Consider the following 25,452-nt stretch of genomic DNA (forward strand, 5'->3'; position numbering starts at 1 on the left):
GTCTCACAACTATACACTTAGAAAAACTCTTATCGGAAATAAGTATTTTTGCCCACACAAAGGCCTGTGTACAAATGTCTATACAATTTGCTTTATACTAATAAAATATGTGTAGAATCCCAGCTGCCTATTGGTAGAAGATGCAATGGGGATGAGTCACTTTGTGGAATACTATTCAACCCACCAAAAAGCAACTGACCACATGCATGAATTCCACAACGACTAAGTTGGGTCCAAGAAGCCAGGCATAGGAGAATCCATATGATTTTGATACAGTTATATGACATTCAAGTTCAAGAATAACTAAGTGATATTTGTACATGTTAGGGCAGTGGTTAGCTTACTGACCTCAAGAATTGGGGCCCATGAATTGAAGATGTGTTGGGAGGGGTGTGTGTGTGTGTGTGTGTGTGTGTGTGTGTGGTTATTGTCCTGCTTTCTAATATAAATTCTGTGCTGTGTATGAAACATCAGAATCCTTGGCGACTAAAATACTTAAAGAAAATGGAAAACTCCCTATGTGAGACATTCAATACCATCTTTAGGCAGGTTATTTGTGGATGTCTGCTGGGCAAACCAGAATGTACCCCAACACTCCAGGGCTGTGGGCTGAGGTGTCTGGGCATCAGTAGAACATGTGTGGGTGGGGCCCAGGGCTCTGAGCTGTGCCCAAAGGCAAGGAAAACTGGCCTGCGCCTTCGTGCAGGCACCTCCATCCTGGCATCTCTCTCCAGCTCATGCAGGGAAATGTGTGGGTGGCGGGGGCCTGGAGCCTGTCTGTTGTGTGCCAATAGGGACCACAGTGTATGCTCACATGGCCGGCGTCTGTCTCGCCTCCACAGCGGCAGAGGCTCATCAACTCGGCCAATGGTGTGGGCAGCAAACCGCTCCAAAATGGGAGACATGAGAACATGGAGAATGGGAACGTGCCCCAGGAAAATGCAGACGACCCCCCGCGGGAGCAGGAGCCGCCACCTGCACCCCAGCCAGCGCCCGCAGAGCCAGAGCCTGGAGAAGTAGCCTTCTTGTCGCCCTTCTCCATGCCAGGTGAGTTTGGGGTGCAAGGCTTGGGCTTCCTGCTGGATGGGAGGGTAGGTGCTAGGCACCTCTTACGCATGGGAGATGTTGTTGGGCTCATTCTGAGCTGCGCCAGACACTGGAAGGTCCCCCACGTTGTCCAGGCTCTGCTGGTCTTGCTAACACAGGTGGAAAAGCAGCTCCAGAGACTGGTCTTTTGTGGCTGTGCTCAGACTCTGCTGTTCACGCGACCAAACCAACTGGCCCACGCACAGTCCTGACTTTGAGTCTAAGACCATTAAAGATCCTTGGATCTTAAAGTCACATCTTTTTGTTTGTTTTTTTGGGGGGCACACCCGGCAGCTCTCAGGGGTTACTCCTGTATCTGCACTCAAAACTCGTTCCTGGCAGGCTCAGGGGATCAAATGGGATGCTAGGAATTGAACCCGGGTCTGTCCCAGGTTGGCTGCATGCAAGGCAAATGCCCTATCACTAGTGTTTTCACTCCAGCCTTAACTCTTACACTTTTTATTTATTTATTTTTTGTCACACCCGGTGACCCTCAGGGGTTACTCCTGGCTATGCGCTCAGAAATAGTTCCTGGCGTGGGGGACAATATGGGACTCCAGGGATAGAACCCAGGTTCATCCTGTGTCAGCTGTGTGCAAGGCAAATGCCATACCACTGCGCTATTGCACTGGCCCCACACACATCTTACACTTTTGACATACTCTCCCTTTCCTCCCCATATCAGCTCAGGCCACAGCTTTGAGAATATCTACCTGGCTGGTCGCTGACTCTAGGGCCCAGTGTCATTGAGCTGATAGTGTAGTGGAAATCTCATGCCCCAGTCCTGGAAGTATTGGGGAATGAGGGTCTGGAAGCAATATCAACACAGGAAATAATCCACACAAGATTAGGGAGATAAAAACAGGTTTAGGAATTTCCAGCACAAGCTCTCTGCAAGCAGGCAAAAGTGTGTGAGCAGGCAGACAGGCTAGCTGTGGGGCCCAAATTGGAAGAAGTCTCTCTGACCCAAGTCTTTAATGGGAAAAGTAGGAGCAGCCCCATGGTGGAGAACAGGTAGGGGTTGGGGGCCAATCCAGAAGTGCTTCCCATAGAGGGGGACAAGCACAGAAAAAAAGAATTATCCTGAATTGTTTAAACACCGGTTATTCCAACAGATAGCTCCTTGCATGGCCCCTTTGCCACTCCCATCCTCAATTGCAGCTCTATCATCAACAGCCTCCTAGCCCTAGAATATCTCAGACCTCCCCTGCCCCGGGCCTTTGCACATGCCTTGTCTGGATATAGTTTTCTCTATTTATCTTAAGGTCTCTGATTATTACATGGCTCCCATGGCTCCATCCTTGGTCTACCCTAGTCAAAACCTGTTATTTGTTTTCCCCGTGGAGTCTCCCCACTGCTACTTGCTGGTACCATGAGGGCGACCATCTTAGCCACTACAGGTCACACTGAACTGGCACAAATAGTTCAGGGGCACAAACAGCCCCAGGGCTGGAGAAGATGTCAGGGCAAGAACGGTCAAGATCTGCTGCCTTTCAGCCTGGCTGCATGATCTCAGTCTCTGAGGTAAGATGCTAATATTTATCAGAGTTTCCACAGCACCTGAAGGTCCAGTGGGGAGAGGCTGCACAGCCTATGTCCCTCCTCCCTTCCACATCAGTGACCCTGGGCCAGCCTGGGAACAGACTCTGACCATGACCTCCTGGAGATTCTGAAGACCGTTGCTCATGGTTCTCTGGATTTGGGGTCTGAAACCCAGAGGGGTTTGGAGATCTGCTCTCCAAACCTTCTCAGGGTGACACCAGGGCTCCTGAGCTCAGGGAGAGGAAATGGGAGGGAAGAACTGGAGAGATGGGATGGGGTTGAGTCATTTTTCCTGGCACTTATCTTCCATTCCATGTGTGGCTGAGCCTACCAGGAATGATCCCTGAACTTAGAACCAGGAGTGACCTCTGAGCCTAAAGCCAGTTATGATCCCTAAATACAGAACCAGACAGGTATGAGTCAGGAGTGATCCCTGAGCACAGTTGGGTATGGCCTCCAAACTTCCTCAAAAGAATTGATTGTTGGGGCCGGACCAATGGTGCAGTAGGGCGTTTGCCTTGCACCTGCCAACCTAAGATGGACGGTGGTTTGACCCCGTGGTGTCCTATATGGTCGTCTAAGCCAGGTGCAATTTCTTAACGCATAGCCAGGACTAACCCCTCAGCATCACCAGGCGTGCTGCCCCCCCCCCCCCAATAGCACAGTGGTATGGTATTTGCCTTGCACACAGCTGGCCCAGGTTCAATCCTTGACATACCAAATTCCCCCACATGCAACTCCATGAATAATAACCTGAGTGCAGAGTCAGGAGTCACCCCTGAGCAACCCTGGGTATGCCTCCCCTAAAAAAGAACTGAGAAGGACATGTTGTTGGTATGAAGTGAACCCTCATAATTTCTCACTTTAAGATTATTCAAGAAGACCAAATAGTCTTTCCAAGAAATGGTGCCAGGAAAACTAAATAGCTTTTTATTCTATTCCTTTAAAAAAGAAAGGGAAGTTATATCCCTAGTGTAGATAAATGTTAATTGCAAAATAGACCTAAATAAATACACTTAAAACATGAAATTCTTAAGAGAAAGCATTGGTGTAAATGTTTGCGACCTTGGATTAGACCACAATTTCTAATAAAAACATAAGTATCTAAGACAAACTGAAATCTCACTTCATAAAAGTAAGCCTTTTATTGGTGATTCATCAACATTCTAAAGAAAATGAAAAGATAACTCATAGACTAGAGAAAACATTTGCAAATCATATTTCTGAGAAAGCACAAATATCCAGAATGTATGCTAAACTCTTAATATGTTGATACTTCCAAATCATGATCAATTCTTCCAGAACAGTGGTTTTCAGAATGTATTGCTGGAGCATGAAATAGCATTAGATACTCATCTTGGGCCTCACTCCAGTCCAGACCTGCTCACTTGGAGGGTCTGACAAGTTTATAAGTGCCTTATTCTTCATGAGAATGGGAAAACCTGGTGTTTCTCTCCAATAAGATGCTTCTTTGCACACAGAATACTTTGGGTCTCCAAACATTGTGGAGGGCTGCCCCTGTTCAACATGGTTCTCTGCACCATCAGCTGTCGTGTGTGGGGGCTCCAGCTTAGCTCAGCTCTGACATTGTCTACCTGGGGGTGAATCAAATAAACAGGGTAAGAACTCAAATTCATGAGATCCCTTCTCAACAGTCACCACAGCACACTTAAGACCCCAGTATCAAGCCCAGGTTATCTGAATTGGTTTTGGTTTGGGGGCCATGTCCATCAGTGCTCAGAAAGGATCATTCCTGACAGAGCTCAAGAGATTATATGCAGCACCAGGGATCGAACCTGGGTTGACTGTTTTCATGGTAAGCACCTTAGCCCCTGTACTAGCTCTTCAGCCTAGTCAAGGATCTTCTGACCAGCTGGCGCTGTATTACATCTATGACTCACCCATCTCTTTGATGGGTTGAACTCATTTCTCAGAGCAATCACAGAACTGAAGGAATTCAGGGTCCAGTTTCAGGATGATGAGGGACAGAGGTGATGGCCATAAGGAAACATACCTCAGGCAAAGTGTATTTCCATGGGGTGGAGAGGAGCTCACTTCTGTGTTGTGGATATTTTCCAGGCTGGAAGCTCTCAGAAACCCACACCCCAGCACCTAGCTTTGTGGTGTCCATATGCCACTCAGGCTCATGCAGGAGCTCACCCAGAGCACCCGGAGAGGACCACGGATGCCTCCAATGCTCTCTGATCACACCTGGAGGCTGACAAGGGTTTGGGGAATACCTAGTGAGGGAGGGAGTATTAGAGCGGGAAATGTCCCTTATCTTCTAGAAACACAAAGTTTTGGGTCTGAGCTCTGTGTTGGGCAGAGCTCAGTGTAGACATTTTCTATTCTCTCTTCTTCCTATTTTTTGTTCTCTCACATAGCTCTCCAGGGTTGCTGATTTATATCCAACTCAGAACCACTGCTCTAGAATATTCTTTAGATGGTGGAAATGCCCTGCCTAGCTCCAGGGCCTATGAGACTTCCCTTGGCAGCACTCAGGGACACCCACGTTCCATAAGTCACTCCCACCATCTCTCCCTCTATGCATGGGACTGGCAAGTTAACTGTCCAAATTCATTTGTTCAAATTTCTTCTTCCACGAGGGCATCTGTTCCTAATTTTTCCCTCCTGTGTGATTGGCCATCTGTTTGGCTACAGCTCATTTTAAAGGGTTTCTTACATAATGAAATAGTCATTTTTAACTTCCAAAGAGAGTCCAATACAAGAATAATGGGAGAGTGAGGAGGTTTCTCCGATGTTCACACTAAGCACTGTCTGCTTTAAAAAGGCTGGTGAACTTCAGAACGGACCCTGTGCCAAGCCTCATTCCCCAAGTCTCACCCCTTCATCCATGAAGGGGTCCAGACCTTTTAATACAGAAAAGCCTAGGCTGGATTGCTTTCATAATTCAGTAGGGGGCGCCCTCGTTCCAGCTGTTCCCTGGGGCTTACCTGAGCTCCCATGACGCTGTGATGTCTCTGTGCTTCTGGTTGAGTTCATCCTTGGACACTCGCCCTATGTCCCGCCCCCACCCGCCATCTGGACTCATCCATTGGGTGTTTCTGGCTGAGTTAAGGATTACTTTCAGCTGCGGGGAACAGAAAAGAATAGAGACAGACGCTCCCCTTCGAGGAATTGATTCCCCCAGTCAAGCAGAACTTGTCCAAGCCTGAGGGGGCTTCATGGCGTTGTCAGCTCACGGGGCCTCATATCCTTTCCCTCATCCTGCATGACTGGATATTTAGCATCCATATTGCCAACTGATTCCTGGACTTTTCTGTATCTTGTTGTGGGCAGGATGGGGAATGGGGGAGACATATAGGAAACACCTATATATCTGTTTCTTTTGTTTTGTTTTGTTTTGTTTGTTTGTTTTGGTTTTTGGTTTTGGGGCCACACCCAGTGACGCTCAGGGGTTACTCCTAGCTATGTGCTCAGAAATCGCTCCTGACTCGGGGGACCATATGGGATGCCTGGGATTGAATCCAGGTCCATCCTGGGTCATCTGCATGCAAGGCAAATGCCCTACCACTGTACTATTGCTCCGGCTCTTCTTTTTTGTTATGGGACCACACCTAGTGGTGCTCAGGGTTACTTCTAGCTCTGGAATTACTCCTGGAAGGCTCAGGAATCATTTGAGATGCCAGGGTTCAAACTCGGGTAGGCCATATGCAAAGTAAATACCCTCCCCATTGTGCTATTGCCTGTTACCTTCCCAGAAACCCCCACCCCAAGTACTTTCTAGTTATCCAAAACTGCCACCACCCAAGAAATCCACTGGTAAGTCTAGGCAATGAAGACCTTGAGCTGGGAACCGCCTTTCCAAACAGACAGGGTTGGGTGGGGAGGAAAGCAGTGTGGACTGAAGATGGAGATTTCTCACCTGATCCCAGGGCTGACTCCCATTGGGTCAGGCCACCCACCCCAGTCTCCATAAACTCCTCCAGGGCTAGGGAGATGGTTTATCCTGTTCAAAACTGATTCTCTGCACTTCCGTGGACTAACCCCGGGAATAAACACCCACAACTCCACATCCACACACAAAGTTGGGAGGTGACTTTTTTTTTGTTTGTTTGTTTTGTTTTTGGGTCATACCCTGCAGAGCTCAGGGTTTACTCCTGGCTCCACGCTCAGAAATCGCTCCTGGCAGGCTCGGGGGACCATAGGGGGTGCCGGATTCGAACCAGTGATCTGCATGAAAGGCCTTACCTCCATGCTATCTTTCCAGCCCCAGGAGAGGTGATATTGACATTCAGAACCATAGAGGCTGGCATGGAATTGGAGGTGGGGGAATGGCTTTCTGAAGGGGTTGCATTGCTGTTCCAATCACAGTGGGGCTGGTGCAAGCCAGGTGTGAGCCATAGGTTTATACAGATCCACATTTGCCCTGAGCAGCCAATGAGCCAATCTACTAATTCTGAACCCAGGACTTTGACTCAACCCAGTTTTCATGCTCCAGGAAGCAACATTTATTCTCTTCCCTTATCATCCCAAAGTCAACTACCAATAACCAGAGAGCAGATAATAATACCCCAGAGAGCTGGAAGTAATTCATGCTGGCCAATCCCAGCTTACTTCCCCCGCCTCATGGAAATCACTAGAAAGGTTTCTTGTGTCTGTTTTTGAAGCTCCGTGGTTATCTATCAAGGTTTTCTCCAAGAGTCAGTTTTGCATTTGTATCTTACTATATCCAGTGGAAGCAAGTGCTGGATACATTTAAAGCCTTAGCTGTGGGTTTGACCCCCATGATGGGAAGCCGATTACAGTCTCAGCAATCAGAGGACCTGGTAGTCAAATCTTGAAGGTCTCAGTAAAGATCAGCAGGCTGGATGCTAGTGAGTGCCCTGGCGAAGCAGAGTTCCACTAGAAGGATGATTAGACATACAGTGTTCCAGCACCAATTCTACCATCAGTGACACTTTCCCTCCACCAGTGGGGAAAATCTCCCAAGCTTCTCTCTCTCTCTTCCCCTTTCCCCAGCGCCAACCTGACAGACACCATGGGTACATACATGTACAAACATACATGAACACACATGTGGGAAGGGGTTACTCTTAGGTCTAATGCACCAAATGGGCAATTTAGTGCTCACAACTTCACTGTGAGCCAAACCTCAGTGTTGGGGTGGAGGAGAGGAGAGTGTGTGGTGCCAGTAATCAGATTCGGGGCCTCATGCATGCAGAGCGTTCCTTACATCAGTCTTCTGCGTCATCTTTCAGTCCCTTTTCTGATTCTTTGTCTTATTGCTAGTTGCCATCCATAGAATTGAGTCCATAGTTCACTAGGGGACCCCATCCAGACCTTGGAATAACAGCTCTGCAGAGGTGTAGAAGATTCTGGGTGAGCATTTGTTTGGGCCCTGACTGGACCCAGATGGCCCTAAATGTTCCAAACCAGAAGCAAAACCAGATCAGATGACAGTCAGTGCATTTTTGTTGTTGTTGTTATTGTTGTTCCAATTAGATGTTGAGTGGAGACAGGAGAATCTTCTGTTGTGACATTTATCGCTTGACATTCCAGGGCATTGAGGTTTTAGGTCACCATTCCACCAGGTGATTCTTTCACTGTAATTTAGTCTGCAGAGATCTCAGCCTTCACACTGGTTGAGCTGGGCCATGCACAGAACAGTAAAGAGTCAGGAATTCTGGACAATAAGGAAGGAAACCTTTCTGCCCTTGTACAAGTCTGGTGTGCACAATGCATGTGGAGAAATTTCTAGGAAAGAAAAAGGGGGGCTGGAGCGATAGCACAATGGGTAGGGTGTTTGTATTGCATGCGGCAGACCCGAGTTCAATCTCTGGCATACCATATGGTCTCCTGAGCCTGTCAGAGAAACCTCTGAATGCAGAGCCAGAAGTAACCCCTGAGTCTGTCAGAGAAACCTCTGAATGCAGAGCCAGAAGTAACCCCTGATTAAACCCCCCCCCACACACACACACACAAAGAGAACTTTATAGGTAGACAGATGTTTTCTAGTTTCAGCATCTAGGATGAACTCATGAAGAGATGAGCTGATATTTGAACTAACCCTGTTGTTTTGACTCATGTTTATAAGCAAGTTATTTCCTTTATTTTTTCTTAGTGAATGCGCTTTTAATGACTTAGGAAGATTTAAGCAGATTTCCAACAGTTAGTGCCAGCCTGCATTGCAATTTCTTTTTAAATTGAGAAATAATCCATATACTGGCAAGTTCACCCATATAAATATGTGGAGTTTGGTGATTTTTTTTTTCCGTTGGTTTACTCAGTTGTGAAGTTTCCGTCACATTCCAAAGATATTTCATAATAATCCCCCTAAAGAAACCCCAGGCTCATAAGCTAAGTATCTCATGCTTTCCCCTCTTCCATTCCCTTGTGCTTACTAATCTCTGGTCTGCTTTGTGGGTTTGCCTGAACTTGGCATTTCGTGAAATGGAATCACATCAAGTGGCCAGTTGGTATTTCATTCCTGTTGCATATTTCTTGGGTCCCTTCTCCCTCCCCACCCCTTTTATAGTTCATCAATACCCCATCTCTTTTATGCCTGAATAACATTCTATCAGCTTTGCATGCTAGGTTATCTTGATTTTTTCAGCTCTTGTTTGATGGATGGTTGGGTGGCTTCCAGTTGGGCATCTTAGCATTCTGAGTAGCACAGCTGTGGGACTTGATACCAGTTTTTCTGTCGATTTAATGCAGAACTGCCTGAACAAAGGTACCATATTACATTCCTACCAGCAGCTCCTACCTTTTGAGTGCATTTTCCCATATCCTGTCCACTCCTTGTTATGGTCAGACTTTCTTGTTTTATTTTTCCAGCCATGATATCTTCCTGATTTGTGGGCAAAGAGGATAGGCATCTTTTCATGTCTTTATTGGGCATTTGCTCATCTTGTTTGAAGAACTATTTGCTCAGATCCTTTTGCCCATTTAAAATATTGCAATAAGATAATTTTTCCATGATTGAGTCATCAGAGTTCTTCATGTATTTTGGACACTAGTATTTCAGATGATCTGAACATTTTCTCCTGTGGCTCACCTCCTTGAAGTGCACTTTTCTTAGATTTTGACAAAACCTGACTGATCAGTTTTCTCTGCTTCTGGTTTTGTTGTTGTTGTTGTTGTTTGGTTGGCTTTGGGGTCACACACAGTGATGCTCAGGAGTTACTCCTGGCTCTGAGCTCAAAAATCGCCCCTGGCTTGGAAGACCATATGGGACGCTGGGGGATCAAATCATGGGCCATCCTGGGTCAGCTGCATGCAAGGCAAATGCCCTACCACTGTACCAATGCTCTGGCCCCTGTTGCTTCTGTATTTGCATCAATGAAGAAACTGTCATCTAAGCCAAGACCAGGAAGAATTAGCCCATGTTTTCTCCTTAATGTGTATATGTTTAGCCCTTATGCTTAGTTCTTTAGTTCTTGAGTCCATTTTCATATGTGAGATGATGAGGCAGAGATTCTCTTTTCAGTGCTGTAGTCCCAGCACCATTTGTTTCAAAGACTTTTCTTACTAAATTGTTAATTATTAACCTTTTTTACATATCACTTCAAGTCAATCCATGAGAATAGTTTTAGGCTCCAATTTCTATTTCATAGATCTCTCATATCTATTATCTACCTACCTACCTACCTACCTACCTACCTACCTACCTACCTACCTACCTACCTACCTACCTACCTACCTACCTACCTACCTACCTACCTACCTACCTACCTACCTACCTACCTACCTACCTACCTACCTACCTATCTATCTATCTATCTATCTATCTATCTATCTATCTATCTATCTATCTATCTATCTATATCTATCATCTCTATCTCTATCTACTTATCTATTCATATCCTTGGTTGCTTGCTCTTAATTATCGTAGCTTGTCAGACGATTTTGTTTTTGTGCCACATCGATGATGCTCAAGGCCTACTCCTAGTTCTGAGCTCTGAGATCACTCCTGGCAATGCTCAGAAGACCTAATGGAGTGCCAGGGTTCAAATTCGGGCCAACTACATGCAAGGCAAGTGCATCACTCAGTCTACTATCTCTCCTTATAATAAGTTTTTATGTCAAACCATATACGTCTTTTAACTTTGTTTGTTTCTTTTTAAGGTTAGTGTAGATATTCTTGGTTTCATTTCCATATGAATTTTAGAATCAGCATGTCAATTTTTGCAAAACAGATAGCTGGTGTTTTGGCAGGGATTATAAATCTGTAGATCAATTGGAAGGGTATTTCGACTTTAACAGTATTGTGTTTTCTAATTCACAGACAGTCTGTCTTTCCATTTATTTAGGCTTTTACAGTTTATTTAGTGACAGTTTGGTAGTTTTCAGCATAGTTTGTACTTTTTTGGGTCAAATTTACTTCTAATTTATGTCCTTCCTCCTTCACTTTTCCCTTTCTCCCTCCCTCTCTCCCTCTCCACTCCCTTCTTTCTTCCCTAGACTTCATTCCAAGTAGTGCTGAGGATGGTGGAAGGGACACCCCTAGTTGTGCTCAGAGGCCAGGCAGTGCCAAGGATTGAACTCAGGCCCTCACACTTCCAAGTCATGGGCTCATCTGCCATTTGTACCATATCCTTTGGTCCTGGATTTTAATTTTCCCTTCTCCATGTTGATACTATTGTCAATGGAATTATTTGTTGTTAGTGATAAGAACAGTTGAATTTTATATCTTGTGCCTTATTGAACTCATCAGTTTTTAATGTTTTTTTCCCCCATCTCTTAGAATTTTCCAACAAAATCATGTCATCTACAAATAAGGAATGTCTCACCTTTTCCTCTCTGATCTGAATAATGACTATTTGGGTGGGGCATAAGAACCACATGGAGTTATGCTCAGGGCTTACTCCTTGCTCTGCACTCAGGGATTACTCCTGGTGGACTCAGGGGACCATATGGGATGCCTGGGATCAAACCTGGGTCAATCACATGCAGGGCAAGTGCCCTACCAGCTTTACTATCACTGTCACCATGAATTGTTTTTAATTATTTAAAAATTAAATACTAGGACTTAATATTAATATTTTTTAATTTTTTTGGCCACACCCAGCTGTGCTTAGGGCTTACTCCTAGCTCTGCACTCAGGAATCATTTTTTGCAGGGCTTAGGGGACCATTTCTGATGCCAAGAATCAAATGCAGAGGGCCCGGAGAGATAGCACAGCGGCATTTGCCTTGCAAGCAGCCGATCCAGGACCAAAGGTGGTTGGTTCAAATCCCGGTGTCCCATATGGTCCCCCATGCCTGCCAGGAGCTATTTCTGAGCAGACAGCCAGGAGTAATCCCTGAGCACCGCTGGGTGTGGCCCAAAAACCAAAAAAAAAAAAAAAAAAAAAGAATCAAATGCAGATTGGCTGCATGCAAGATTAATAATACTCTACTTGCCATACTTTCTCTCCAGCCCCTGTACCACTTACTGTTTCTCTGTTCAAACCTTCAGTCAACATTGAATACAGATGGTCAGAAGAGACAACCCACTTTGCTTTTCCACTAATTAAGTGGTAGTTGGGGAATTTTGTCAGAGGCCCATTTTAAGGTGGGGAAATTCTCTTGTGTTCCCAGCTAGTTGAGTGTTTTACAATGAAAGGTATAAAATTTCTGTCCAATGCCTTTCTGACTTGTTTGAGATCACAGTGCAATTCTGTCTTTTTATTATTAATATGTTATAGTGTGTTGCACTGATTAAATTTCAAACTTGATACTTGAAATAAATCCCACTTGGTCTTGGTCTTTTTTTCTTCTATGGTGATCAATCAGGCAGTGTTTAGAGGCCACCAGAGCTAGATTTGGAAGTGCACTGGAAGAGGGGTGGGGACCTGGGTGAGGATATGGTCCTGGGAATCAAACTCAGAATTTCACACATGCTACGTATGTGCTCTACTATATGAGCAATCTTCCCAGACATGTATTTGAATTATTTTTCTCTGGTACTGGTTGAATTTGCCAGAATTTTAAGGAATTTTGCATCTATAGTCATAAGGAAGATTGATCTGTGGTCTCTTTGTTTTTGATGGTTCTTTGGATTAGGCTACTGCTGGTTTCATAGAGAAAACTGGCAAGTGTCCTTCCTCTCCTTGGCCAGAGTTTGCAAAGGACTTAAGCTAATTCTTTAACCAACTTGTTGGAAGTCACAATGAAAGTAGCTGGTCCTGATTTTAAGGGAACTTTAAAAGAAGTTTTCTGATTACCATCTCAGTCTCTTGTTAGAAATTTATTCAGATTTTCTATTTCTTTTTTTTTGTTAGTTGAGTATTAGATCTTCTATTTCTTTTTGTGCTATTTTAGTAGTTTTTATCTGTCTGTTTCACCTAAATGATCTGTTCTATTGGCACACAACTTTCATAGAATTCCCTAATTTTACTCCTATAAAAATTATTATTATTTACTCCTGTGAATGAAGCCTGTAATGGTGCCTTTATTCCACTCCTGTCTTTAGTTATTTGGTCTCTTTTATTTTAGTTTTCAGATAGTTTAGATAAAAAAATTGTTGATTTTGTTGTCTTTTCAAGACAGTGTTTTAATTTTACTGATTCTAGTATTTTTTTTTAATTTTCCATTCTTTAGTGTTTATTTTCTTTGGATTAAATTGATGATTTTTTTAGTTTGGTTCATAAGGTGGAGGGGAAGGTCATTGCTTTCTGTGTTCTTCTTATTCAATAGGGGCCATATTTCATAACTGGAATCATGGTGCTAAAGCTAGAGAGAGAGTCTTTCTTAATCTAGAGAGTCTTTCTGAGCACTGGTTTCTGCAGTCCATGTGTTTTATCAGTATGTTGCATTTTTGCACTTATCTCAAAGTATTTTCTAATTTCCCATGTGATCACTTTTTTGATCTCTTGATTTTTTAGGACTATGCCATTTTCTTTCCATGATTATCCTTTCATTACTGATTTCTAATCTCTCTTCTTTATGGAAAGATCCTAGCACATATTGTTTACGCTTTCACTTTCTTTACTTGTTTTTGTTTTGGGGCCACACCCAGTGACTCTCAGGAGTTACTCCTGGCTTTGCTCCTTTTACTGCAGCAATTGCTCCTGGCATGGGGGATCATATGGGTCCATCCTGGATCAGCTGCATGCAAGACAAACACCCTACTGCTTCACTCTGCCTCCATGCTTTCACTTTCTTTAAATTTATTAATGTTTCTCTGAATATCCATGAGCTTTTTCAAAGAGCACTTGCAACAAATGTACATATTTGGGGTTTTTATTCTAATTTTTATCACAACATTGTGATTTACCAAGTTGTTCATAATACAGTCATTTCCAGCATTAAATATCCAAACACCAGTCCCATCACCAGTGTGACCTTCCCTTCATGAGTGTCCCTGATCTCCCACCCACCATCCTAGCCCGCCTCTCTGCAGGCACAAACTTACTTCATGTTGTTTGTTATAACACAAAGATAAATGTAATTATGAAAACTGAGATCAACATAGGTCAATTTGAAATGATGGCTCTGTCTCTTCGTGCTGTTACTAAAGTCAATGGCTAAGTATTTCCTGGGCTGTGGTTGGTGCTAGTTGAGCCTTCTGTGTTATTGTTTAGGCTCACTGAGCTTGGTAGATTACTATGGAACTTTCCATTCAGTTTTCTTATGATCCTGCTAGACTGACACTACTATAAAATATTGAAGTGTCATGAAGCTACATTTGACCACGCAGTCCAGGATTTATCTAGAACAAATTTGGTGGCTTGAAAATTTGGTAAGATTACATTGCAGAGCTGGGCCATTTCTGTCAGAGAGTGTCAGAGGTGGTGTTGGGCTGCATGCAGAGAGGGGAATCTGTTCCACCTTTTCTGAGAAGGCCACAGAGGTATTAGCCAGTACTGGACTACCTGGGAAGTAGCAGCAGCCCTTATTTTCATTTGGAGTTTGGGTGGAGGAACCGGGCCATTTTCTGCTAGAAGATGGTGGCACACAAGAACATAAATGTTGTTTTGCAGCAGGTTCTAGACATTCTTGAGCATGGGTACCTCCTCTATTCTCCTGCCCTCATACCTCTCTGCCTCTGGCACTCCCCTTACATGTATCTGGCATGTTGGGTGCCACAGGCTCTGAGTCCCTGCTATATTTTCCCTCAGCCTTTTATTTCTCTATTCCTGAGACTATCATCTCAATGGTTTTATCATCAAGGTCATTGATATTTTTCTCCTTGCTTAGATCTACAGTAAAATTATTTTCCCGACATCTTTGTTTGAGTTATGATTCTTCTCAAGTCTAGAATTTCTATCATCTATTTTATAAAAATAGCTTTTGCTTCTTTATTGGTATGCTGTCATGTGAAATCACTCTCAAGATTTCTTAGACATTTCTTAGACATTTGAAAAGCTTTTTTGCATATGTTTTCAAAGAGCTGATTAATTCTAGAAATGTTATACTCTTCGTTGTTGTGTGTGGCCCTGGTACCTCCTCTAAATTACACCAAGCTCATCTAATAATTTTGCCATTTTCTTCTGTTGCCTGGAACCAGACTTCACCAGTCAATTCTGTGTGCTCATCTCCAGCGCTCAACAGGCTGTCAACAACTCCACCTTATCTTGGACTTCTTGCTCTCAGACTCTTGCTTTGTTCAGAGGGAAAAGCTCTAAGCATTTTCAAGTCTACATACAGTGCTCTGACTGCTTATGAACTTCTAAATTCCCAGAACTATTTAAGAGCTTTTCCATGTCCCTGTCTGTATTTGTCTGCCTCCTTTCAACATATTGGGTTTAGCTTATTATGTGTTTTAATGGTTCTCCATCTCCCTGGACTGCTCCAAGTTCAAAAATCACCCGATTGTCTTCATCAAACATCTCCAGGAAAAAGCTATCAGACTAACAGGTTGATGGGAGTGGGGCAGTTTGTGATTCACACTTTCTAGCAACTCTATTAATAGTGTCCCTTTGTTCTGTGAGTAGAACTAAAGTATAATATGATGTTTTGGCAACAATAACCATTTTTGTTGGTGCCATCTGTCTGGTGTGACATCCAAGTGGAACTACCAGTGGTCCGGGCCGTTGTTGATGCTGATGCTAAGAGAAATCAATAGAGGGGAAGTGGGAGGTTATCTTCCAGGACCCCCCTGATCACATCAGATCATGTTGGTGCCTGAGAATGGACTTGGAAGATGTGACAACCCTGGCTAACCCCTCTGATGACTGCCAGGCTGCTGATGCACACAGGGTGACTCCAGAGCTGGTGAAAAGGGATGAAATTCAGGCAGGGTAAATCCCACAGTGTTTTCTGCTCTCAGAAAGATAGTCCGTGCTGTCAAGTGAACTCTCTGGGCCATCTCAAGCCTTTGGTGAACCTGCAGAGCTTCAGAAAGGTTAATTCTAACCATTCTTGCCCATGTACTTCTATGGAAAGGAGATTGCAGCTGCCCTTTCTCTGCCGTTCACTTGGCACCACCACTAAGCTGGCATTGAGCTTGTCTGGGTACTTTGTCCCCAAATATTCAATGATAAGTGCATTGTGTGTGCACTCAGCATCTTATTGAGGCCCCTGAGCCCCACTTGAATTGTTTGTGAATTCCTTGGGTAGAAGCAAGTATTCTGCCAGCTAGCCTGGGGAACCCACGTTTCAGTCTTTCATTGTCCATGGGCTGAGATTTGCAGAGCTTGACAGAAGCTGTGATTTCCAGAGCCCCTGCTGTGTGCCAGGCCCATGCTCAGGGTCTTGTTTGCACATTATTTCCCATTTCACATCATTCTTACTACAACTAGAGCACATGACCCCCACCCCTGTCTGACAGATGATAAATTACTAAGACACAGCAGCCTGGCACTGAATCTGCTGCAAGTAGCAGGGATGGTGGGTGTCTACTGAGGACCATGTGGGTTCCAAAGGAGAAAGAGTATTTGGGGTGCAGAGGAGACACAGGCTCCTCTAAACTCTATCAGATGCCTATCTTCTTCCCAAGCCACATCCATATACTGTGTCCCCATTCCTGATCCTCTGACAAGCCCATTCCTCTCTGGTCTTGGGGTTCTCCCATGCGAGGAAGGATTTGGGCACTGAGGGGATCAATATGCTCTTTTGCAATGTTCTTGTCAGGATCAGTTGTGCCACCATGGAAGCCATCGGGATCCTTCTGAGTGTCCCAGGATTCCTCTCTCCCATGTGGCCCAGATCAGGAATCTAACAGTCACTCTGTGTCTGCTTATTCTCTCCCATTCTCTGTAGAGTCACCAGGGGACAAAGCCAAGTGGGTATTCACCTGGCCCCTCATCTTCCTGCTATGCATCACCATCCCCAACTGCAGCAAGCCCCGCTGGGAGAAGTTCTTCATGGTCACCTTTGTCACCGCCACGCTCTGGATCGCTGTCTTCTCCTACCTGATGGTGTGGCTGGTGAGTAGAAGCACAAGGACCACCTTCCACATGTCACTCCTGAGTAGGAAGGGTTTGAACTAAGGGGTTGTGGACTACACTAGGGTCCATAGCCCCAGACACACCCCTGCGGTCAGGAGCAGAGGAAGGCAGTAGGATGTGAACTCTCAAGAACTCTGGGGACACTGTCTTGAGGGTCTTCGTTTTTGAGGCTTCCCATGAGGCAATGAGGGAAGCTGATTTGTATGAGCAACAGAGAATGGTGAGGCCTTTCTCAGCTCAGTCCAGCTTCTGCAGCCCCTATGGCCTGGACTGGCGATTCTGAAGTTTGCATGGTGTCAAAGAAAAAATTCACAAAGCAGTCAGATGAAGTTCCAGGAGTCAACTAGCTTTATTTTGCAGCTCTAATAGCCATGTACATTTCCTCACATGGCTTCTATGCTAAACTTTTTCCAAGCAGCCACTTCTCTGCTCCTTCGCTGGCTCTCTCTCTCTGTCTCTGTCTCTCTTTCAGCTGCTCTACAGGCTTTGTTGTGTTGACTGACCGCTTTTGTTGATTCTCCTTGCTGATTTTCCCTTCTCTCTCTAACTCTCCTTATTCCCTCTCTCTCTGCATACAAGCAGACTCCTCTTCCTGCCTATTCGAGGTGTGGGCTTTTCTGATTAGTCAGGTGGGATAAACAAGACGTTGGGAGGAGGGATACCCACGTGCCCACAAAACAAAAGCAAAACAAAACTTGTAAGTATTTCCTGATGGAGCCAGAGTGATAGCATAGCAGTAGGGCATTTGCCTTGCACATGGCCAACCCTGGACAGAACACTGGTTCGATTCCTGGCATTCCATATGGTCCCCCAAGCCTGCCAGGAACTATTTCTGAGTGCAGAGCCAGGAGTAACCCCTGAGCGATGCCAGGTGTGACCCAACCCCCCACCAAAAATTATTTCCTGACATTTGAGTATGAAGGTAAGTGAAGGGTAATGGATTTGACCAGAATGTGGACATGTGTTTTTTCTAATTACTAAAAAAAACTGAGTCATTACATCAGATCTAGTGCATGATTAGCAGTGAGGTTGAACACTGAACCACACACCCTCAACTTAAAACAGAGCCTCAGCTAAGGGCTCTATGAGAAAGGAGGGATCACAGGAACCTCTGGCCAAGCTCACCTCCCTGTAGCTTTGACCTTCAGCAGGGACAGAAGCCTGACAGTGTGAGGGACAGACCTGATCCCTGCAGCTTCTTTCCCTCAAGCAGGATATGCTCACTGAGATTCACCAAAAGTCACTGGGGCTCACTTCAGTAGCCATGTGCAAGACTGGCTCCAGGTTGCCAGCAGTAAAGGCCCTCCAGGATTCTGGCTCAGGGTATGAGGTAGAGGAAGAAGGAGGTGAAAAGGTATCTATAGTATTATCCCATGGAACAAATAATTGCTGAAAATGTATTGATAGTGTCATTGGGTTTTGATTTTGCTACTACTGCACACACCTTGATGTATGAGGGATATACTGAAAGGCAGTGGTTTTCACACCAGCTTCCTCAGGGTCCAGCCACTTGGAAACATGCTGGGAATGCAGATTCTTAGGCCCAACCTCCTGTCTCAGAAATATCTTAACCAGACTCAGAGGGATTCTAAACACCTGGTTTGGAGGACCATTGGCCAGTATACTGTGTTTGTGGAGGTGGCTGTGGGCCCTGAGTAGTAGGTAACTGCTCATTTGTTAGGAAGGCCACATCAAACTGTGATCAGGGCTTACTCCTAACTTTGTGCTCAAGAATAACAATGGTGGGGCCAGCACGGTGGCACTAGAGGTAAGGTGTCTGCCTTGCAAGCGCTAGCCAAGGAAGGACAGTGGTTTGATTCCCCGGCATCCCATATGGTCCCCCCAAGCCAGGGGCAATTTCTGAGCGCTTAGCCAGGAGTAACCCCTGAGCATCAAATGGGTGTGGCCAAAAACCAAACAAACAAACAAAAGAATAACAATGGTGACCTTGAGGGACCATATGGGATATGGGAACCTGAACCAGAGTCCAGTATGTGCAAAGCCAGAGCCTCATTCACTCTACTGTTGCTCGGCCCCTCATGAGTAGAACTTTTATTTTCATTTGATTTTAGTCTCTAATTTATTTAAAACCCTAAGAGGACATTCACATAACTGGGAATTCACATAACTGGGAATATCTTTAATTAAAGATCCATGACTGGGGCCAGAGTGATGGCGTAGCAGCAGGGCATTTGCCTTGCATGCGGCTAACACAGGACAGACCGCAGTTCAACCCTCCAGCATTCCATATGGTCCCCCAAGCCAGGAGAGATTTCTGAGTGCATAGCCAGGAATAACCTGTGAATGTCACTGGTGTGGGACCCCCCCCCCCAAAAAAAAAAAGAACCATGACTTACAAAGTTATTCAGAGCTGAGTTTTAGGCATATAATGTCCCAGCACCCACTTCACCACATGTTATCTTCCCTCCATCAGTGTTCCCAAGTTCCTCCCACAAACCCCGCCTGTCACCTTTTAAGTTTGCTTGTTAAAATTTGGGTCTCATGACTTCAGTGTGGTTGGCTCTGGTTTAGGTATTTAGCTCTGTCCTTTATGTGCTCTTGTTTTTGTTTGTATTTGTTTTGAGGTCACACCCAGTGGCGCTCAAGGATTACTCCTGGCTCTGGCTCAAAAAATTGCTCTGGACACACTCAAGGCACCATATGGAATTCTGGGAATTGATCCCTAGTTGGCCATGTGCAAGGCAAACACCCTACCCACTATGCTATCACTCCAGCCTCAGCTCTGTCCTGCTTACCACTATCTTAATATCTGTATTCTCTTTTTTTTTAAATAAATTATCTTTATTTAAACACCATGATTACAAATATAATTGTAGTTGTATGATTACAGTCATGTAAAGAACACCCCCCTTCACCAATGCAGGATTCCCATCACCAATTTCCCGGATCTACCTACTCCCCACCCCACCCACACCTGTACTTGAGACAGGCTTTCTTTTTCCCTCATTCATTCACATTGTTATGATAGTTTTCAGTGTAGTTATTTCGCTAACTGCACTTATCACTCTATGTGGTGAGCTTCATGCCATGAGCCGCACCTACATGGGAAGATGGGAGGAAATAAGGGTTGGGACTGAGGCAGTAAAATATTAAAAATGAGATTTGTAGGGCGGTATCAAGGTCACAATACAAGATGGATGTTATGGCTATATAAAATATATGCATACAATACTATCAATAGGAAAACAAGGAGAAATCTGTATACTCTTGACCCCTAGCTTCCAAAATTTTCTCATCTGTTTCTCCCCTTCCCCTGCATTCTTTCCTTCTTTTCCCTAAAAAAAAAGTGACTTTTTTTAAAAAATAAGGCATATTGCAGGTTTCCCTGGCTGTTCAAGCAGGGCTGCTCTTAGTGGGATGCCCTCAGAGCCAACTGAAAACATAGGGCTGCACCCTGAGCAAGCTCTCCACCTTCTGCAGGTGACTGTCATCGGCTACACACTGGGCATCCCCGATGTGATCATGGGGATCACCTTCCTGGCGGCAGGCACCAGTGTTCCCGACTGCATGGCCAGTCTCATTGTGGCCAGACAAGGTAGGTGAGCTCAGGCCCTCCCCAAGCTCTTAGCGGAGCCGCACCCCTACCATAAGAGCCACTCACAAGTAGTGTTGTGGGGTCCTGCTGGGGGTTGATCCTCAGGAGTTAGATTCTGGCTTGTGCTATCATCAGCTGAAACCAGTTCTGCCTGCCCATTCATTCCCAGTGCCAACCAAACTCCTGCCTTGCCAGCACTGGGATCAGGCATCAGTGCCAGGCATAAGGAGGAAGGAATATAAAGCTTTAATGGGATGCTGTGTCCTCAGTCCTTGGGGGAGATGGTAGAGGGGTTCAGGCCTGCAGGGGGGAAAAGGGAAGTTCTGAGGTGAGGCCTGGCTCTCTCTGGTCTTCACTGCTCCAGGAATTGGTCTCAGCTAGGTTCAGCCAACTTTCTGGAGATAGGGAAGGTCCAGGGCAGGGACTGATAGTTCAAGTTCCTTTCATCCCTCTGAGCTTTTCTTTTTTTTGTTTGTTTATTTTTGGGCCACACCCAGTGGTGCTCAGGGATTACTTCTGGCTCTGCACTCAGGAATCACTCCTGTTGGGTTCAGGGGACCATATGGGATAGATCCCAGGGTGGCTAAATGCAAGGCAAATTCTTTACCTACTGTGCTAGTGTTCTGGTCCCTCTCTGAGATTTTCTCTAGTGCAGATGGCCCACATCAGCCAGGCCATCTAAGCATCTAAGCAGCTTCCTATCTGACGAGGGAAGAAGGCCAGATAGGCACAAAGCCAAGCTTGGACCTAGGATCATGGCCATGACAGTGCGTTTGTGTAAGAGGGACTCAGAGGGACCAAGATTTTCACACTTAACATCCATGAAGGAAGAGGGTTCAACCTCCCCCAAAGGCTCCAGAAGTGCAGGGTCCCTAAGAAGGAGTTTCTCTCTGAGAACAGTCATAGGAACCAACCAGATGACATGCTGACATGCATCCATTGTCCCCCTCAGGCCTCGGTGACATGGCAGTCTCCAACACCATCGGAAGCAACGTGTTTGACATCCTTGTGGGACTCGGCATACCATGGGGGCTGCAGACCATGGTCATTAACTACGGGTCCACAGTAAGGCCCCTTGAACACAAGTCCCTATGTGGCCTGGGCTCTGGGACACTGACCTCCTTCTATTCCTTGATTCCATGGAGCCCCCCTTCCAGAATAGTCTGGGAGTGCCTGCAATGGGAATCCTTTAGTGTGTGCTACCACAACACTGCTCCTTCCTTCTCTTTTCCTCCAATAGGCAGGGAAAGCCCCCAGGGCTCCCTGGAGGAAAGGGAGCATCCCTGAGATTCAGTCTTCTGGGCATGTTTTTACAGGTGAAGATCAACAGCCGGGGACTGGTCTACTCCGTGGTCCTGCTGTTGGGCTCCGTGGCACTCACGGTAGGTTCCTTTTCTTCTGTATATTTTCCTTCCCTCTTCGCCTAAGAGGGAAATGGTTGGGTGGTTTGATTTGTGGGAAAAGGGAAGGTGGAGGGGAGTCACACACCTGACTACAGTGCTCACACGTGCTCAGCTGAGTCTACTGGGTCACACCTTGTCTCCCAAAGCCTCAGTGATCATGGGTGAGATCCAAGAGATAGAATGATGCCCCCAGACTCACTTGCCAAGGACATGGGCACCTGCCACTGAGTTCTCACACAGCCACCAACACGTTACAGCAAGACAGAGATGATTTCCTTCCTCCTGCCACCCACACAGTGGCCTCTTGTTGGCACTGGCAGGAGAAGCCTCCATTGTCTTTGAGATGGCAGAGAGAGATAGGCTCGAGAAAGCAAGCAAGGGTTCAACCTCAGGATCCACAGCCATCGAGGAGTCCTTGCTCACATGCCCGGGGTATGGAAAATGATTTCACTTGGTCAACTTCACTCTTTTTCATGCTCACCAGTAGAATTCTTCATTCCGTTTTCTGTGCAGGAGAAGTTGAGTTTTCAGGGCTTGGTGTCTTGCTCAGAGCCACAGGGCTGGAACGTGGCCATACCAGGTGAACCTGTCTGTCTAGGACCCAGATGTTGTTTCCCTGCTCTGCTCTAGAAGATCACACAAGTCACTGGAATCCAGCACTTTTAGTTCAGGTGTCAGGGAGAAAAACTTTAATTATAGATAGAAGTGTCTAGAAGAAATGGAGACCAAGGGAGCCAAAGCAGGGAGGGTGTTTGCCTTGCACATGGCCAACCCCGGTTCAATCCCAGAAGTACAGGTCCCTGAACCCACCAAGAATAAGAACTGAATATAGAGCCAGGTGTAAACCCTGAGCACTGCCATGTTGGTCCAAAAACAAAAAATGGAGACAAGGGCCATGGCTTCTCAAACTTTCCAGATATATGCTAATAGAAAAAAATCAAAGCAGAGTTGGCCAAATCTTGGGACAGTCAGCATCACAGAAGTTTCTCTAAAGTGGGCTGAACGCACTCAGTTTTGAGGCAGAAGGTACCCCTGTATGATAACCTAGTTGACCATGGAAGCTGGGCTGGGGGCACTACAGTGCCTAGAGGGTCCCAGAGGAAACCACACCACTAGTAAAGTGTTTGCCTGTTCAGGGAGGCTGCCCAGGCATCTAGCAATGGTGGATGAAGAATCTGGGCTTCATCAGGCAAGCCAGGCATGTGGGGCTCCTGCTAATCACAGCTCCAGGGTGCCTGTATCCCCCTCTGCCCATGCTCAACTTTTGGAGACGATTCTGGTTGCCCTGGTTGGTGGGAACCTCATGGGTTTTTTTGCCCTACCCTTGATCCTCTCTCTCTCCCTCAGGTCCTGGGAATTCATGTGAACAAATGGAGGCTGGACCGGAAGCTGGGCGTCTATGTGCTGGTCCTCTATGCCATCTTCCTGTGCTTCTCCATCATGATCGAGTTCAACGTCTTCACCTTCGTCAACTTGCCCATGTGCCAAGAAGACGACTAAAGCTGAGCCACTGCTCCGGGACCTGGCTGGACACCGGTGCCCGTGGCCTCTCTCCTCCCCTCCACGCATATCACCACCTGCGTGCAGCCAACCTCTTCCTTGGGCTGGAAGGAAGAGTGCCCGGTCCTTGATCCTAGGTCAGGCTGCTGGGCAGTTTCCGTGTTCTGGGAGTCCATTCCCCACCCCAGGCAAGATGTGGGGGCCTATGTGCATCTCCGGTCTGGAGTTGTCTCTTGCTCTCTTGGACCCTTTTTCTCAAAGGGCTTGGACGAGCAATATTTCTGTCTCTTGTGTGGCAGCCTTGGGAATGGGGCTGTTGGCGAATTCAGGGGGGCTGATCTCCTAGGAGACCCTGATTCATAGGGGCTGCTCCTCTGGTCACAGGCAGTGGCAGAGCCCCCTCCTTTGCAAAAGGCAAGACCTCATCCTGGGAGTTTGGGGGTGATTTATGACCACAGACATTCCATCCCCTTTTCTGGAAAAAATAACCAAATGACAAAGATAGAAGTGGACATGAGTGACAATGCCAGTCACGCTTATTGTTGCATTCAGAGAATGAGTCACATGTTCAAGTCACATGCTCCAAGTTCACTAGTATGGAAATAGTCATACTTGAAACATACCATTCCATATGGGAGGCCCATGATGGAAACCTTGGTGGTCATGGTTCTGCAAGATGAAGCGACATGCACCAAGTGGCATTTGGTGAGGAGGAGGATGGTGCTAACCAGAGATTTGGAGCAGCCACCTGCAGCCATTCGACTGTTCAAGACATCTCTAAGCAGGCTGTGACTATCAGCTAAGGATTGTCTTTTCTTTGTTAATGCTTTAGTCTCCCAACCTCCTGATGAAAGATCCAATTATTTATATCCCTGACAAATGTCACAGCCTGCTGGGCCAAGAGGATATCCAGAGTAAGTACTAGTACATGACAAGTGGACAGACATCTTGAAATTCTGCACACTTGTTCTGGGCTTGGCCAGAGTCACTTAGGACAAACCATCACATGGAATCTTTCGAGCGAAGTTTTTTGAACCTTCGAGCTGACCGCACCTGGAAAGCCAGGTAGAGGAGGCAGATGCAAAAGTAGCTAGAGAACTATTCAATTCTTTTCAACTGCTTCACAGCTCTCAACTATACAGATATAAATATACATATATATTAAAAAAAGATTTATGAATGCAAAAACCCTTGTGGTTTCTAAAAGAAAAGCACAATTAATTTTGTATAGAGGTTATTTCTTTTATTTTTTTAATGTTTCTATTGTAAAAAAAAAGTCTATCTGATTTGATGCACTTTTCATATTGGGATATTTTGCACCGAACACAGGACCATGTGAGTGAGGGAGGTGAGGAGGGTTTTTGTGGGGGACACTGATCTTTGTCATTGATGGTAGAGTGGAAGCCTAGAGTTGAGGTTTCTTTTTTCAGATAGGAAGGCCTGGTTCCTGGTGGAATTTGGGGCACTTGAAGGGGTTCTTGAATTTCAGAAGGAGGAAATGGTCAGGCTTGAGTCCCCTGGTTGCTGATGGTCCAAGGCTGGGCTAAGACAGAACTGTGTTTCTGTGCCTCTCTCTTCTCAATCCACATCAGTGTTAGTAGTGACCAAGTAGTGACCAAGTTCTGGCTTCGCTTTATTTCTCTAGATATTGGGTCTTTGGCGCTCGGTGGTCTTCAAGTTCAGGGAGAGCATTTCCCCTAGTAACAGTGGAGACTAGAGAGGCCCAGAGGTTACTGGTAAGAAAGTTATATTCCAGCGTGTTCAGAGCCCCAAGTAAATGCTCTATGCTCTCCTAGCAGGGCTGATCTACTTCATCTAACCCTCACATCCAAGTTTCCCTGACTGTCTCTCTGTGACAAGATCTCACCCAGCCCAATAGGCATTTCTGGACAATTGTAGCCTTGACACACTCCTGAGACACAAGATCAGGGTCTCAAGAACAACAAAGCAGGGCTGGGTCCCACCATGTCCTCCACTGGGCCCTACCAGTCCTGTGAGTTCTTGGGGAAAATGATAATATGCGTCTA

General features: G+C 45.8%; 1 protein-coding gene across 2 annotated transcripts in view; it reads left to right on the top strand.

Annotated features, from left to right (window-relative positions):
* SLC24A4 (solute carrier family 24 member 4) overlaps nucleotides 1–24,587 on the top strand; it is a 131,981-nt gene extending 107,394 nt beyond the window's left edge. For both annotated transcript variants that reach the window (XM_049769812.1, XM_049769813.1), the window contains exons 12-17: nucleotides 843–1,047; nucleotides 16,779–16,945; nucleotides 20,408–20,522; nucleotides 21,475–21,587; nucleotides 21,839–21,904; nucleotides 23,273–24,587. In XM_049769812.1, coding sequence (XP_049625769.1) covers nucleotides 843–1,047; nucleotides 16,779–16,945; nucleotides 20,408–20,522; nucleotides 21,475–21,587; nucleotides 21,839–21,904; nucleotides 23,273–23,425 — 819 coding nt within the window. In that variant the 3' untranslated portion in view covers nucleotides 23,426–24,587. The remainder of the gene's footprint in view (nucleotides 1–842; nucleotides 1,048–16,778; nucleotides 16,946–20,407; nucleotides 20,523–21,474; nucleotides 21,588–21,838; nucleotides 21,905–23,272) is intronic.
* Nucleotides 24,588–25,452: the final 865 nt, after the last annotated feature.

Source organism: Suncus etruscus, chromosome 3, assembly GCF_024139225.1.
Source record: "Suncus etruscus isolate mSunEtr1 chromosome 3, mSunEtr1.pri.cur, whole genome shotgun sequence".
Classification (NCBI taxonomy): Eukaryota; Metazoa; Chordata; class Mammalia; order Eulipotyphla; family Soricidae; genus Suncus; species Suncus etruscus.